The sequence below is a fragment of the Cetorhinus maximus genome, chromosome 10, assembly GCF_964194155.1.
Source record: "Cetorhinus maximus chromosome 10, sCetMax3.hap1.1, whole genome shotgun sequence".
NCBI lineage: Eukaryota > Metazoa > Chordata > Chondrichthyes > Lamniformes > Cetorhinidae > Cetorhinus > Cetorhinus maximus.
Window position 1 is genome coordinate 4,303,918 of NC_135888.1, and position 14,445 is coordinate 4,318,362.

The following is a 14,445-nucleotide window of genomic DNA, read 5'->3' on the forward strand; positions in this document are numbered from 1 at the left end:
CTTAAGGTGCTTGACAGGGTAGATGCTTCGAGGATGCTGCCCCTGGCTGGAGAGTCTAGAACTAGGAGCCACAATCTCAGAATAAGGGGACAGTCATTTAGGACTGAGATGAGAAAATAATTCTTCATGCAAAGGGTTGTGAACCTTTGAAATTCTTAACCCCAGGAAGCTATGGATGCTCAATTGTTGAGTATATTCGAGTCAAAGATCGATAGATTTTTGGGTACGAAGAGAATAAAGGGTTATGGGGATAGTGTGGGAAGCTACAGCCAAGGTGAAAGATCAGCCACGAATGGCATAGCAAGTTCACAAGGCCTATTCCTAATTCTTATGATCTTATATCTCGTCATCACAAGCAAAGAAGTTATGGGAATGTTACTAGAATCTATCAGAGACAGAGGCTGGAATTTAACTTGGAGAGTTGCCACTGGGGGTTGAGGGGGGTCAAGTACAAAGCCAGAGAGAAAGCAACACGAAGAGAAGACAAGGGGAAGGTTTATAATGGGCTGGAGAGCAAAATGTTAGAAGAGGTGATAAAATAGCCAAAAAAAAAAGTCAAAAGAAAAGTCCAGTGTGCTAAATGAACCTTAAAGTGTAAATCTGGAAAATGAACTTAAAAATGAAGAAATAACAAACATGCAGGACAGTGAGGTTCAGAAGCTGAAATCTGAACAGGCTGTTTTAAAGAGTGAACTTGAAAATTTACATGTGAATAGCAATGAAAAAATCTCCTTTTGCAGTCAGAACTTTGAATTATAACTGTAGTAAGAAGGAAACTTTCCAAATACACTGCAAGAAATAATATTTTACATCTTAAAATGGACTGATTTGCAGACATGGTGGGGGGGGGTGGATGATGATTATTGTATGTGCTAAGATGGTTACTAAGATATATAACAATGTAACTCAACATTTTAAATGGTATAAATGAAAATGCATCACATTGGTGATATTTTTATGTTCTTCCTAGATGAAAGTGTTGCAAATACCTAGTTCATAATTCATATGTTTTAGAACATATCTTTTGATATTAGGAATTAAAAGTTTTAACTGTAGATAAATGGGGGCATCTTATTGAGAAACTGATAAACAACCCAGGAGTAAATACCAATTAAAAAAGCTTGGAGTTAATTATAATTAAAAACTAACCTAAGGCCAGGATTTCCCGGTCAGCGAGCAGGGGGCGGGGCCCACTCGCCAATGAGTAAAATGTCGCGGGATGATGTCGGGCGGAACTCCCGATGTCACCCCGCGTCATTTCAATTTTCAGGTCAGCGGCGGCGCAGCCGAATCAGCTGTGCGCCCGCCGACCTGTCACCGGCCTACTGAGGTCATTTGAAAAGTAATTCTAGTAATTAATGGACCAGCCCGTCCAACCTTAAGGTTGGCGGGCAGGCCGGGAGCCCTGGCGGGCTTCAGAAAAAGCATGAAGCCTCATCCACGGGCAGGATGAGGTTTCGTGAAGGTTCTTAAAAATTTACTAAAAGTTTGATTAAAAGTGATGGACATGTCCCAACTCATGTGACAGTGTCACATGAGGGGACATGTCAGGGAAATTTTATTATTGTACATGTACCATTTTTGAATTTGGCGCCGATCTCCCTGAGGCAGCACTTAGCCTCAGGGAGAGGAGTGCACTCTTTCACGCGCATGCACGAAAGAGCGCACTCTCAGCTGAGGGAATTCCCCCCCCCACCGTCCGCACAGGGAGCACACAGCGCTTCCTGGCGGACATCACACTGGGCGGGCCTTAATTGGTCCACCCACGTAAAATGACGGCACGCCCCCGATCGGGGGTGCCAATCCGAGGCGCTCCTGCTCCTGCACTTCCCCCCAATGGGGGGGAAAATTCTTCTCTAAGTATACGTTCAAGTCAGAGTTAGAAGTGTAAGCGCTGAAAACAGATGGCCCATTCTTGGTAGAGCCAGGGTGTCTATCATTATCACTATAGAAGAAGCTAAAAGTTAGCAATTCTGGGAAAGAGGATTGTAAAATTCCATTAGAGACAGAAATAACTCGTATGGGTTGCCAAATCAAAGAATTGTGTTGGAAGTAAAAATAATTAATTTGCAGTTCTGTTTAAACCATTCCAAAGCATGTCACATTGTCATGGGGATGGGCTGTGGGGGGAGTTAGAAGGATTCTTTGTTTAATTTAACTGGGTGTTTCTCACAGAAGGCAGTTACAGTTTTGGTTTCAGTGTAGACTGCAGCTCACTGGAGTTGGGACAGCCAAAGGAAATAAATATTAGTCTGGCCTACATTTTAAGCAGAGAAACTACTAACTTAATTGTTCACTGAATGGAATTTGGGTGAGGCTCAAGTTCAGTTTGGAATTCGTGAGGGGAAAAGAAGCTGGAAGATTTGTCCATCTCCAAGCTGGAGGAAGAAATCTACAGTGGTTCTCACAGAGCTTTGCAGCAGAAGCTAGTTTGCAGTTAGGTTGGGAGAGTATCTGCCAAGAGCTGGGAATCAGCTGTGGGAGCATAACAGGGCCATTAGGAATGAGGTGAGTGTTCCTGATATTTAAATCCCTACGCAAGGAGGCAGTGAGGTCTAAGCTTGAGTTGAGAAGTCCACAGTCGTGAGAGTATTTGGAGGATCGCTTAACCAAACACTAATGGAAGGATCCCCTGTAATTTCACACTTCAGGGGATATCTGGAACACTGAGGAGAAATCAAGGTGACTTGCAGGGGGGTTGTGGCATACCTGGGGTTTGCCCCAGCGGGATGAATGAACTTTCAAGATTCTTTTAATGCATAAGATCGCTCCTGGGGGAGAAGTAAGTAAAACTGAGTTCATGCATTAAGTAGTTATAAACTATAGCGTTAAGTTAATAGTGCTTGCTTTGCTGAATTCTTTTTATATACAATAAAGTTTGTTTTCATATAAAAATGTGAAATCTTCTGGCGTCGCTCTGTCAGTTGACTGCTGGGTGTTCAAATTTCTCTTTAAATGTTAACAGTCCCCATCAGGATTGTAATAATTTCTACAGCACCTTTCACTGACATGGATGTCTTCTTTACAGCCAATGAGGTACATTTGAAGTATAGTCACTGCTTTAATGTAGGAAACAGGGCAGCTAATGTGCATACAGCAAGCTCCCACAAACTACAATGTGATAGTGACTGGATAGTCTGTTTTTGTGATGTTGATTGAAGGATAAATATTGGCAAGGACACCAGGGGTAACTCCCCTACTCTTTTTCGAATAGTGCTATAGGATCTTTTCCATTCATCTGCGAGGGTAGGCAGGACCTCGGTTTAATGTCTTATCCAAAATATCACACCTCTGATAGTGCAGCTCTCCCTTGGTACTGCACAGGTGTGTCAATCTTGATTTTTGTGCTCAAGTTCTGGAGTGGGACTTGAAGCCACAACCTTTTGACTGAGAAGTGAGTGCGCTACCAACTGACCCATGGCTGACACAAATAGTAATATAAAACAACTTATGTATAAATATAAGATAAAAGCACAATACTGCAGATGCTGGAAATCTGAATCAAAAACAAAAATAGCTGGAAAAACTTAGCAGGTCTGATAGCATCTGCGGACAGGAATAGAGTTAACGTTTCGGGTCCGTATGACTCTTCATCAGAATATATAAATATAAGATCATCGCTAATAAATTGAACAGGGAATTCAGAAGAAACCCAAACAGCAGGAAAAATATGGAACTTGTTACCACAAAGAGTAGTTGGGGTGAATAGCATAGGTACATTTAAGGGGACGCTAGATGAGCACATGATGGGAGAAATAAAAAGGATATATTGATAGGATTTGAAAAAACGGAGAGTGATGAGGAGTATAAATGCTGGCATAGACCAGTGGGGTCAAATGACCTAGAACTGCACATGCACGAGCATGTGCAAGCACAATAGTTTCAAGGTTGATCCAACCTCTTTTCAAATTGCTCTGCAACATATGGAGCATTATGTCTACAGCAGTGGAGCTAGAAGCCAGAAGCAGAGAAATAATTCAGGAAGTAGCACTCCAACATAAATGGGATATTAGGACATATAGCCTGACACCAGTATTATCTTAGTCGGCAATAACTCACCAATTACTCTGTATCATTAAGATGCACAATCGCATTGCTACAAAACAGATAATTCAGGCAAGACAAGCCCCAATGATTCTAAACTAGTGAAACCTGCTTCAGGCAGCAGCAAGCAGGGCTTAAAAAAACATATTTACATATATGCCGAATTGTATGTAGGATTAGAACCAATAGCAAAATAGTAAAAGTTTGGTATGACAGAATCAATGAAATATAACCACAAACTTAACACATAACAATCGCAATATTCAATCAGTCATTGTGAAGTTGGATGGTAAAGTTCCATCTGAGCACTTTTTTAAATATTAAAACTTTGTTTTGAGGCATTTTCTGAAGATCTTGCAGGAAAAAAATGGACTAAGAAACAAAGCAGAGTAAGTGCTTGAGCAAAAAAATCTGATGAAGAATGATCAGCATTGAATGGATGAAGATTGGTTAATGCTACTTCAAAAGGGCTATAACTTTATTGTGATAGCGCCAAGAGACCAAACAATATTAAACTTTTTCAGTGCTGTGTGCTGAGCTCACATTTCACAATGATGAGGCTAAGTAAGATTTGCAGGAGACTATTGAACATGTGTTGCTGACACCAAAAGACAAATTTAATGTGATTGGCGGAAGCTCTCTTGAAGGCCAGAAGAATAATTACTACCAATAATGGAAAATTTTGCTCCAAGATCTGTGCCTAAAACTCAAAAACCAGGATATCAAATGCAAAGAATGCTGACACACAAGATCCTTTTGCCATCCAAACAAAACCAGCCCAGTGGTGCACATAGAAACCATAGAAAAGTTACAGCACAGAAGGAGGCCATTCGGCCCATCTTGTCCATGCCAGCCCGAGGACACCCAGGTGCCCTTTCCAATCCCGCCTTCCTGCACCCGGCCCATAGCCCTGCAGCTTACAGCACTTAAGGTGCAGATCCAGGTACTTTTTAAAAAGATGCATATAATGCAGGCTTTTGAGGGCGGTGTGACCAGCCAATGTAAAGCAATCTACTTTGGGAAGTTAGGGAAAACAGTGTGACTTGGCAGACGACAAAACTCTTGAAGAAATCCAAAAAAGGTTGGTGGAAGTGCTTTTTCTTTAAGAAGGTAGAAAGAACTGAATCAGCTACCTCAGCAAGAGATTTAAGTAATTTAAACATTAAACTGGTTAAATGACTTCTATTCAGATAGTAGTTAAGGCATAGGTTGCTCTGAAAGGTTACCCTAATCACTGTCTTAACCCTCAAAAAAGGTTTATTAGGAACTATTTGGAGAATTTCTTTAGAAGTGGCAGAATTTCTTAAAAAGTGACAATCTTGGACTCTAAATTGTGTTCAGGGTCAGTCAAGGAGAACATTATTACCAATTATCAAGGGTTAGCATTGACCAGAAACTGAATTGGACCAGCCATATAAATACTGTGGCTACAAGAGTAGGTCAGAGACTGGGAACTCTGCGGTGAGCAACTCGCCTCCTGACTCCCCAAAGCCTGTCCACAATTTACAAGGCACAAGTCAGGAGTGTGATGAAGACTCTCCACTTTGTCTGGATGAGTGCAGCTCCAACTACACTCAAGAAGCTTGACAATATCCAGGAAAAAGCAGCCCACTTCATTGGCTTCCCATCCAACACCTTCAACATTCATTCCCTCCACCGCCGATATAGCAGCAGTGTGTACCATCTACAAGATGCACTGCAGCAACTCACCAAGACTCCTTGAATAGCACCTTCCAAACCCACAACCTCTACCACCTAGAAGGACAAGGGCAGCAGATGCATGGGAACGCCACCACCAGCAAGATCCCCTCCAAGCCACATACTATCTTGACTTGGAACTGTAACTACAGCTGTTCCTTCACTGTTGCTGTGTCAAAAACCTGGAACTCCCTTTCTACCAGCACTATGAGTGTACCTGCACTATATGAACAGCAGCAGTTCAAGAACGCAGCTCACTGCTACCCTAATTAGTGATGGGTAATAAATGATGGCCTTGCCAGCAATGCGCAAATCCCATGAAAGAATAAAAAGGATTGCTCTACATTGGTTTATTTTATCACCTTGAGAGGTCTGCATCATATGCATCTTTTAATCTGTTCTGCAGTCTTCCAAGTTCATTATGAATTTAGGAAATTACATCTTAGTATCAGTTGTGGGGACACTTGGGGGGGAAGAAAGTATGCTAGCATGGTTCTAAATAGCATTCTTCAATAACATCAGCGACTGTGGGATGAGGAGATGCAAGGTTAGATCATCGTAAAAAAAAATTGTCAGTTATCTTACCTCTATGGCCAAAATCCTATAGCTTTAAGAGAATATTCCCCCATGACTTACTTAATGTGAATTATCGCGAGACAGATTTTTCCACTCATTATTCTCTAGCTTCTCTTGCTTAAAAATATCCAGATGATGATAAAAAATAAAATATTCAAGCTTCAATAGTATTAAAAGGAATAAGCATGACATATTTATCACAAAACAGGTGGATACTATCAGATGTCATTAAGGCTATGGGCTTCCATTAACAGCTTCTCACTACACCAACCTTTCTAGGCTTCATGAATACTGAAATAACATTGTTCATGGCAAAAGTCATTTTGTCTTCATAAAGTCAAGGCAAAACCATAAATTGTGAAAAAACTGGAATAAAAACACAATTACAATTGATATGGAACGTTCAAATAATGATAACATTACATGTCCATGTGATGAGCTCAACTGGCCCAAAATAGAATTAACTAATAATGCCACAAAAACTGAAGGAGCAATCTTTTAGCACTGTATTAGAACTATAATGAATATTGTGGCAAGTCAAGAAATCTCTTTGAACTGATGTTTACAAATACATTGTGGTAACAGCTATTCCAAAAATTATTTATATCGTAGGCGTTAAATAAATGAAAGCCCCAGCCCTATGAAATATCAATCCTAACACAGACTAAATGAGATTGCAAACACACATTAATCCGCAACACTGCATAAAACGTCTTGAGCAGTACTAATGAATGAATTCAAACAGCTATGGAAACAGCTGCTGGCAAGTATTCTGAACTTGATGGGTTTACTTGTAAATTTGTATTATTCTTTAGTCCTCTGGTTCACTTTCAAGTGTTTGGAATCAAAAGTCACAACTCACCAAGCAGCACTCAGCCCTAAAAATGAAGAGGGTCCCCAAATTGAAGCAAAAAGCTATCAGTCAGCTTCACTCATAAAAATAGACCCGCTTTACCTATATTTCTAAGTTCAGTGTTTTAAGGGATGAATTTTTGCTTTCTTTGTGTATTTAAAATGACAACCCAAACGGAATTCCCAACATTTAAAATGCTATATATCTCTCAAAATTTGGGATAGAAACATGGGTCTTGCATTATGCTTCTTTGTTACCTGGCAGGACCATTGAATGATCATCATCTGTTATCTTTAATGTAATGTGCAAATCATTAATAGATGCAGAGTACTGAATCCCTTGAATTTTCTGAAGAATATAAATTTATACTCTGCTTGTACTGAGATGAGAACATGTACTGTTTTCCTGCATTTGTGCACCTCCCACATTCACATTCTGTTTGGTTATCAGCCTCTAATGACAGAAATTCAAGCAAGTTTAAAAACCTAGTATGCGAATATTATGCAAAACGACAGATGGTAAGGGGATTGACTACAAAGGTGGAATCATGTTCCTTGTTGGTTTTGGGCTTGTATATGTCTAACCAGCACAGCTACACATGGACATTCTGGCCCCAAATCAACTTGGGACTGCACATACTACAGGAGGTCATTCATAATTTTACATAAAATCCAAATATTTCATATGGCTTACATCTGATGTGTAAAAAGGCCTAGGCACCCTCCTGTGCTATGCAACCTGGAAAGGGCTTCTTTGTTCTATATTGTGAATAAGCAGGAGTTATCTTACGGGCTATGGTGAAGCAGGCTATTTCGTTCGGAGCAATGTAATAAACATTTACTAATTCCTCTCCAGAAGTGACACCACAAATCATTACAAAAACAGAATTACCTGGAAAAACTCAGCAGGTCTGGCAGCATCGGCGGAGAAGAAAAGAGTTGACGTTTCGAGTCCTCATGACCCTTCAGCAGAACCGTTCTGCTGAAGGGTCATGAGGACTCGAAACGTCAACTCTTTTCTTCTCCGCCGATGCTGCCAGACCTGCTGAGTTTTTCCAGGTAATTCTGTTTTTGTTTTGGATTTCCAGCATCCGCAGTAGTTTTTTGTTTTTACCACAAATCATTGTTCTGTCAAGTCTGTTTTTTTTTATCTCTGAAAATGAAAATTGCTCTTCTGCTCAAGTTCGGCTTTTAACAAAGCAAAAGCAAAATACTGTGGATGATGGAAATCTGAAATAAAAATCTGAAAGAAAATACTGGAAATACTCAGCAGGTCAGGCAGCATCTGTGAAGGGAGAAACAGAGTTAACATTTCAGGTTAATGAGCTTTCATCAGAACCCGGAGAAGTTAGAATTGTAATAGATTTTCAGCAAGTGAAAAGGTCGGGGGTGAGGGGGATGGATTGGAAATAAAACAAAAGGAAAGGTCTGAAAAGGGGGTGAAAGACAGGAGAGATTAAATGACAAAAGGAATGGTGGTGCAAGACCAAAGGGAATGGTAATGGGACAAATAAAAAAAACAAAGGACATGTCTAAAGGAGGTGTGAATGGCAGAATGATGAACTGCTGCTGCCTGGAAGCAAAAAAAAGAAAAAAGGACAACGAAACCAAAACTTACAAAGAAAATCAACGCTAAATGGGAGAAAGAGGTCGACAAAATTCCTAAAAGCTTGCATGTTGCTTTTATTTTAAATCTTTACAGCCACTATAATAGATTTAGATAAGGAAAGATGGGAGGAGCCTCAAGTAGAGCATAAATGCCGCATGGGCTGGTTGGGCCAAATGGCCTGTTTCTGTGCTGTATATCCTATGTAATCCTACACGGGTTTATTGAGGCACGTTAGGTATATTTGTTATAAACAAGTGTTGCGATTTCTTCTATTATGTCATCTGTGAATTTTTAAAGCATGACACACTGTGGTTGGTCACTTACAACACTTCTTTGTGTTATTAAACAGGACAAAACCATTGTACAAAGTAAATACAACGCAGACTAATAGATCATATTTACAGCACTAGATTAGCTTGTTCTCATCATTACTATTAGATTGCCTCAGTGCTCTATTTGTCACAGCTAGAATAACACTTTTGTATCAGAGTACAAATTCTAGGATATTTTCCAGATTTTTCTGCCACAAAAAACGTAATGGATTAAGATAGATTTTTTTTTTACAACATCTATAGGGAGTTGGGGAGGGCATGGGGAGGTTCTGTTGTATTAAATGGCAGGACCTCTTTATAGTTCTTCCATTTTACAACATGATAAAAGCCTAAACTGATAGGCAGGCTGGCTGGCCGATGGGTAAACCTGCATCAGAGGCTGCAGGAGACTCTTGAAGTCGGTCCCTGGCCATTGTGGGAGGAAACGAGTGAGAGGTCACTCTAGTGGGGGTGGGGAGTTGGCCATCATGGGAGGGAGCAAGTGAGATACCAGGGCTGGACAGGGTGAGGCCGTTGGCAGAAAGAGGCCACAACTGGCAGAGGGGTTGGTTGAAGACCTGCTTGAGAGGCCGAGGGGGGGCACCTCCGCTCCTCCTGGCCCAGAAGGAGTGCTGTAAAAGCCAATAGTTTCCACCTTCCTTTTACTGCTGGGTTTTCCCGTGACCTGGGAAACCTGCAAGGCACCTGTTAAAGTGAAATCAGGCTCCGAAAGGCACTGCAGGAATTTGATTTAAATATGCTAATGAATTGTCCCGCATCTCCAAGGCATGGCATTAACCTGCCAATGTATAATTGGAAATAGGCACATTCACACATAGGGTTGGGGACAAGTACCCCATTTTATAATTTTTAAAACCCTCCTTCAATTCCACACCTGTTACTGGGAGGGGCTGGGCCGTTGTATAACTTATAACTTCATGTAAATGTAAAATACCAAGGGACAGTAGAGAAAAGTATTTTAATATTCGCCATGCAACAGAACTTTTACTCTTCTGCTCAATCAAGCAGGTAGTGTTTATGTGAGTAGTATTGAGTGTTCTGTCGTTTAAATTTTGCTTAATAGCTTACCAGCAGTAGTCCAATAAGTGAGGAGGAAGGACAGGAATGTAAACATGCTGCCAAAACATTGGATATAGCATAGCTGCCGACCCATGGATGCAGGCTGTTAACTGGAAGAGATAAGAAAAATTGCTCATCAAATCAAACATCGTTAAATTAACATTTCAAGCAGAAAATGTCTTTCATAATAAAGTGGGCTTCTTTCTACAGAGTTCACGTGAAGCGAAATCTTCTGATTGACGATACGATCTGGTGATTTTTGAATTCGAAGAATAAGCAACTAAGGCACTTTAAATTCAACAATAAATTAATATAATCAGCATAAGCAAATAGAAACATATCTCCAAAATAAATGTTGAAAATAATTCATTCTGGATTGTGTGCTAATTGCTCCAGTGAATAATCCAACATGTGATACGTTGAAATAGGAGGCCTCGCACTGATTAAAACACTGTACTTAGTTCTGTTCCTGTCAGATAAATAAGCTTTATCCTCAATGTCAGGACTGAATCTTCTGGATCAGTTACTGTAGCCTAAATAACTGACATGTTGCACAGCAAATGGAATAATGATCAGGCATCTCAGCATTACAGCAAAAGGATTCCTGTACAAACCAATAAACAGACAAGCACAAATCTGAGGTAAACAAATTACTCCATTACAAAGTGTCCATGATATTCTCAGTACAGGTAAAACCATCCCTTTGTAATGAAATATGGTTATAAGTAACTTAGTTTTCCTACTTAGCCCATTATGTAGATCCTTCTTCACCGTAATGAATTTTGGCATTCAGCACTACTAGAACCTATAAGTTACATGACTGACATGAAAGATTTACCACTGCATATCATACAGTAAAGAGTAAAGCCATTTTATGCACTTTCATCTGACTGTAAAAATGAATGACCATGTTTCACTTCTCAAAATACTGCAGTAAAATTGATTACAAGCAAGTGCCTATTCCCATATTTCCCTGAATAAAGGCGGTGTTTGCAATGACAATAATCATGAGCAATATTGTAGAAGACGATATATAGCTTTGGAACTGGCTTTGCTATAGTGGAAGCGTTTTTAAAGGATATATGAAATGTAATTTCACACGAGTAGGTTCCCAAATAATGTTATATGCCAAGTGTTGCCAACTCGCTGTCAGCATATCGTATGGTTGGTGACATATTTGGGACCCAGAAATCATGCTTATGCCACATGACCTCAGCTCAGCATTCATTAGTGAAAAAAATAAGCAAACAAACCACAAAAATAGCATTTTAAAAACTGTTTTTTTTTCAAGTTTGTACAACGTAGTTGACTTTTTCAGATTTGAAGTTCGATACACAGTGATAGTTAAGAAAAACAAATCAGTTCTGCAGAACTTTTCAGCAATCATCGTAAAATAATTGCTTTGTTTCCTGCGGATAAGTATCATTCATAATAAACAGCATGCTTTAAACCCAAGGGTAATTTGCCCTCTTCTCCTAACGTTTAATTCTGTTTAAATTAAAACAGTTCTTAATTAGACATCAAAGGCAATCCTATGTCAGCTGACTCAAAATCAGAGGTGTTGTATGTTATAAAAAGTAGATTACAGTTTCATCACAATTATAAAAAAGACAATGCACTCTGTTACAATCGTCATAGAGACTGATAACTTTTTTAAAAATTCGAACTTCCAGTTAATAACTGAAAGGATGGCAGAACAAGATTTCACATTTTAAGATGTTTACTGTAAAACATTTGGGTAGGCAACTTGTATTTTAAACCATGGAATGGAATACCCCCTTTCTTATTTTTAACACAAACTAAAAATCACACTTCACACATAGATGTTACACTGCCCTTTAAATAGACATTCAATTCGCCCTGGATTAGTCCAAAACGACTCTTAGCTCCCGAGGACTTACTTCTGTTCTTTTCCTTTTTCAGCCTGGTAACTTGTAGCCCCAGAACTGAGCTTCATGGTTAGAATATTACTAGAGATCCTCCCTCTAGTGCAAGCTAGGTGCATCCTCCAGCTTTGTTTTAACTCTTCACAAATTTGATCTTCTTCAATCTGAGTGCAAGCTTCTGCCCGCATTCTGGCGCAGTGAACCACAGGGGCTTTTGGCCTCTAGCCCCTCTTGCTCCTGGAACCGAGCAGACTAACCTGCCTGTGATATTTGATGATAATTTAGGAAAGCCTATAACCCAACATCACAATGGCATCATATGTACCTTTCCCACCTGGAAGTCTATCACCATGGCAACATGAATTACATGGGCCTTGTATCCAGGTAGAGATGCCAATTAGCTATACTTGAGACGCTCTCTTTTATCTTGGAAGTAATTGGAATGTTTAAAGCACAACTGTTCACAACTAGACCTTTTCAACATTTTTCTTGGATTTTGGAGTCTCGCAGTCTATGCACTGTTAGCACACAGGCTGCTGCCATTGTCTCCAAGTGTAAACGCCTCACACCTTCTTCTCAGTAAAACAATCTGGACCCCCTTTAATATCTAACACTCAAACCAATCAAGCATTGTGTCAGGCAAATATATCTTGAAATACTGCTTGTGACAGGGAGAAGGGATCAGCACAAAAATACAATCACTTTGAGTTGAAACATAATTATCAAGACTCATCAATTGAATTAGTGTATGAATATTTACTTTCCAAGCCCAAAAATACTAAGCGGGAAAAGGATTCTCTATTTCAACAGCCGAATAGGGGGAAGGCATGCTTTTCTGACTGAAAAAAACTTGCACAGATCGGAAAACGACGCTGTCACATCATAAAACAGTAAAATCACAGCAGTAATTGAAAAGGCAAAAGGTTTGTTGTTTATCACACTGAGTGTTCTTTTTACAATAGTATATATCAAAAAGAGCTGAATAGTCCTATTCCGTTTCATAGCCCTTAAATCAGTGTACCTTTCATGTGCAATTTTTGTTGCAATAATTTCAACATTATAAACTAATTCTACTGTTTCACTTGAGAAATATTATGAAGATGATTGTGCAACAATACTTTTGGAACTAGTAGCAAAATTTGCCCACAGCTTCCTCCAGAGAGAGGACTGCTAGGAGCTTGTGTGATGGACCATGAAACTAAAGAGATTTGGTATACTCTCCAGACATCTGTAAAAGTTGACAGCATTTCCTGCAAGCCTCAAAACACACAAGGCGCTGACTGTTCAATCACTGTCATTTACGGTGTTTGACTCGAAAACATCCCATCATTATGCATAATGCTACTTGTGATCTTAAGGACACAAGCTGACCGTACATATAACTACGAGGTACTCCAAGTCACACTTTTTTGAAACTAAAGCATACTACTGTGAGCTATGAGAAGTATTTTTTATCTTTACTCACTACATGCCCACTGTGTTGAAGTACAGCAGAACTGATCTAAATTTAGTATGAACAGAATTATAGATTTAATACCTGAAAATGGTAATGAATTTAAGATGAAAAAGCTCCATGCGTTATTATTCAGTGCTTAGTCAATTTATTTTGATATCAGCACTATTAATAATTTCAAACATGATTCTTTATTGGACAATGAGAGTTATTGCATCACTAAACAGTTCAATGTACTATGCCTTATAAGCAGCCTTGTTGCATTATTAATCTAAATCTTCAACTTCTGTATACAAGCAAATATTTCAACTTTAACCATTTTGTTATTTGATTATATATATATATATATATATATAGCAGCATATAAGGAAATGTACATGTGCCTAAGCATGTAAAACAAGTGTCCATTATGTAGTATGAATCTTCAAATTAAATATCTTGAACTGCTACAATATCTTTTTCTATCATCTACAAACTCTCCAGTCAAAAATGACCTTTCACAAAGGCAGTGGGGCCACCCTTCATCAGAAAATAGCTGCAGCTGAATGCAGGACAAAATCTGCTGGAACCAGATATCACAACATTTTCTGGTCGCCAGTTCAAACCATACCGAGATTACATCCTAGCTCTGATGAGAATTTTGGGCACATTTTATTTATGCATTATCAGCCTTCCTGTGATGTTATTCAGAGAGGGGCTGAGATAATGCTGAGGGGAGGACAACGTTTGGGTATGGAATTAGAAGAAAGATGCACACCATGAGATGAAATAATTTGGAAGAAATTTGTAGGACCTCTGCTCAAAAGAAGTTTTTTGATTTGATCTTTGAAAAAACATTTTTTATTCTTACCCAATACAACTGAATAACAGATAAATAGATACCATAGCTCCATAACAAATAAATTCTGCAAGTGAACATGTCCTTCTATTGTAAGG

General features: G+C 39.3%; 1 protein-coding gene and 1 long non-coding RNA gene across 13 annotated transcripts in view; one reads left to right on the plus strand and one right to left on the minus strand.

The window, feature by feature from the left end:
- The window catches only part of LOC144685412 (DENN domain-containing protein 1A-like), a 604,549-nt gene that overhangs the window by 233,444 nt on the left and 356,660 nt on the right, over positions 1-14,445 (minus strand). For all 12 annotated transcript variants that reach the window (XM_078549861.1, XM_078549856.1, XM_078549859.1 and 9 more), the window contains one exon: positions 10,180-10,280. In XM_078549861.1, the coding sequence (XP_078405987.1) occupies positions 10,180-10,280 (101 nt within the window). The remainder of the gene's footprint in view (positions 1-10,179; positions 10,281-14,445) is intronic.
- The window catches only part of LOC144685415 (uncharacterized), a 65,237-nt gene continuing 52,972 nt past the window's right edge, over positions 2,181-14,445 (plus strand). The window contains exon 1 of the long non-coding RNA XR_013577722.1: positions 2,181-2,782. This is a non-coding gene — a long non-coding RNA (uncharacterized LOC144685415). The remainder of the gene's footprint in view (positions 2,783-14,445) is intronic.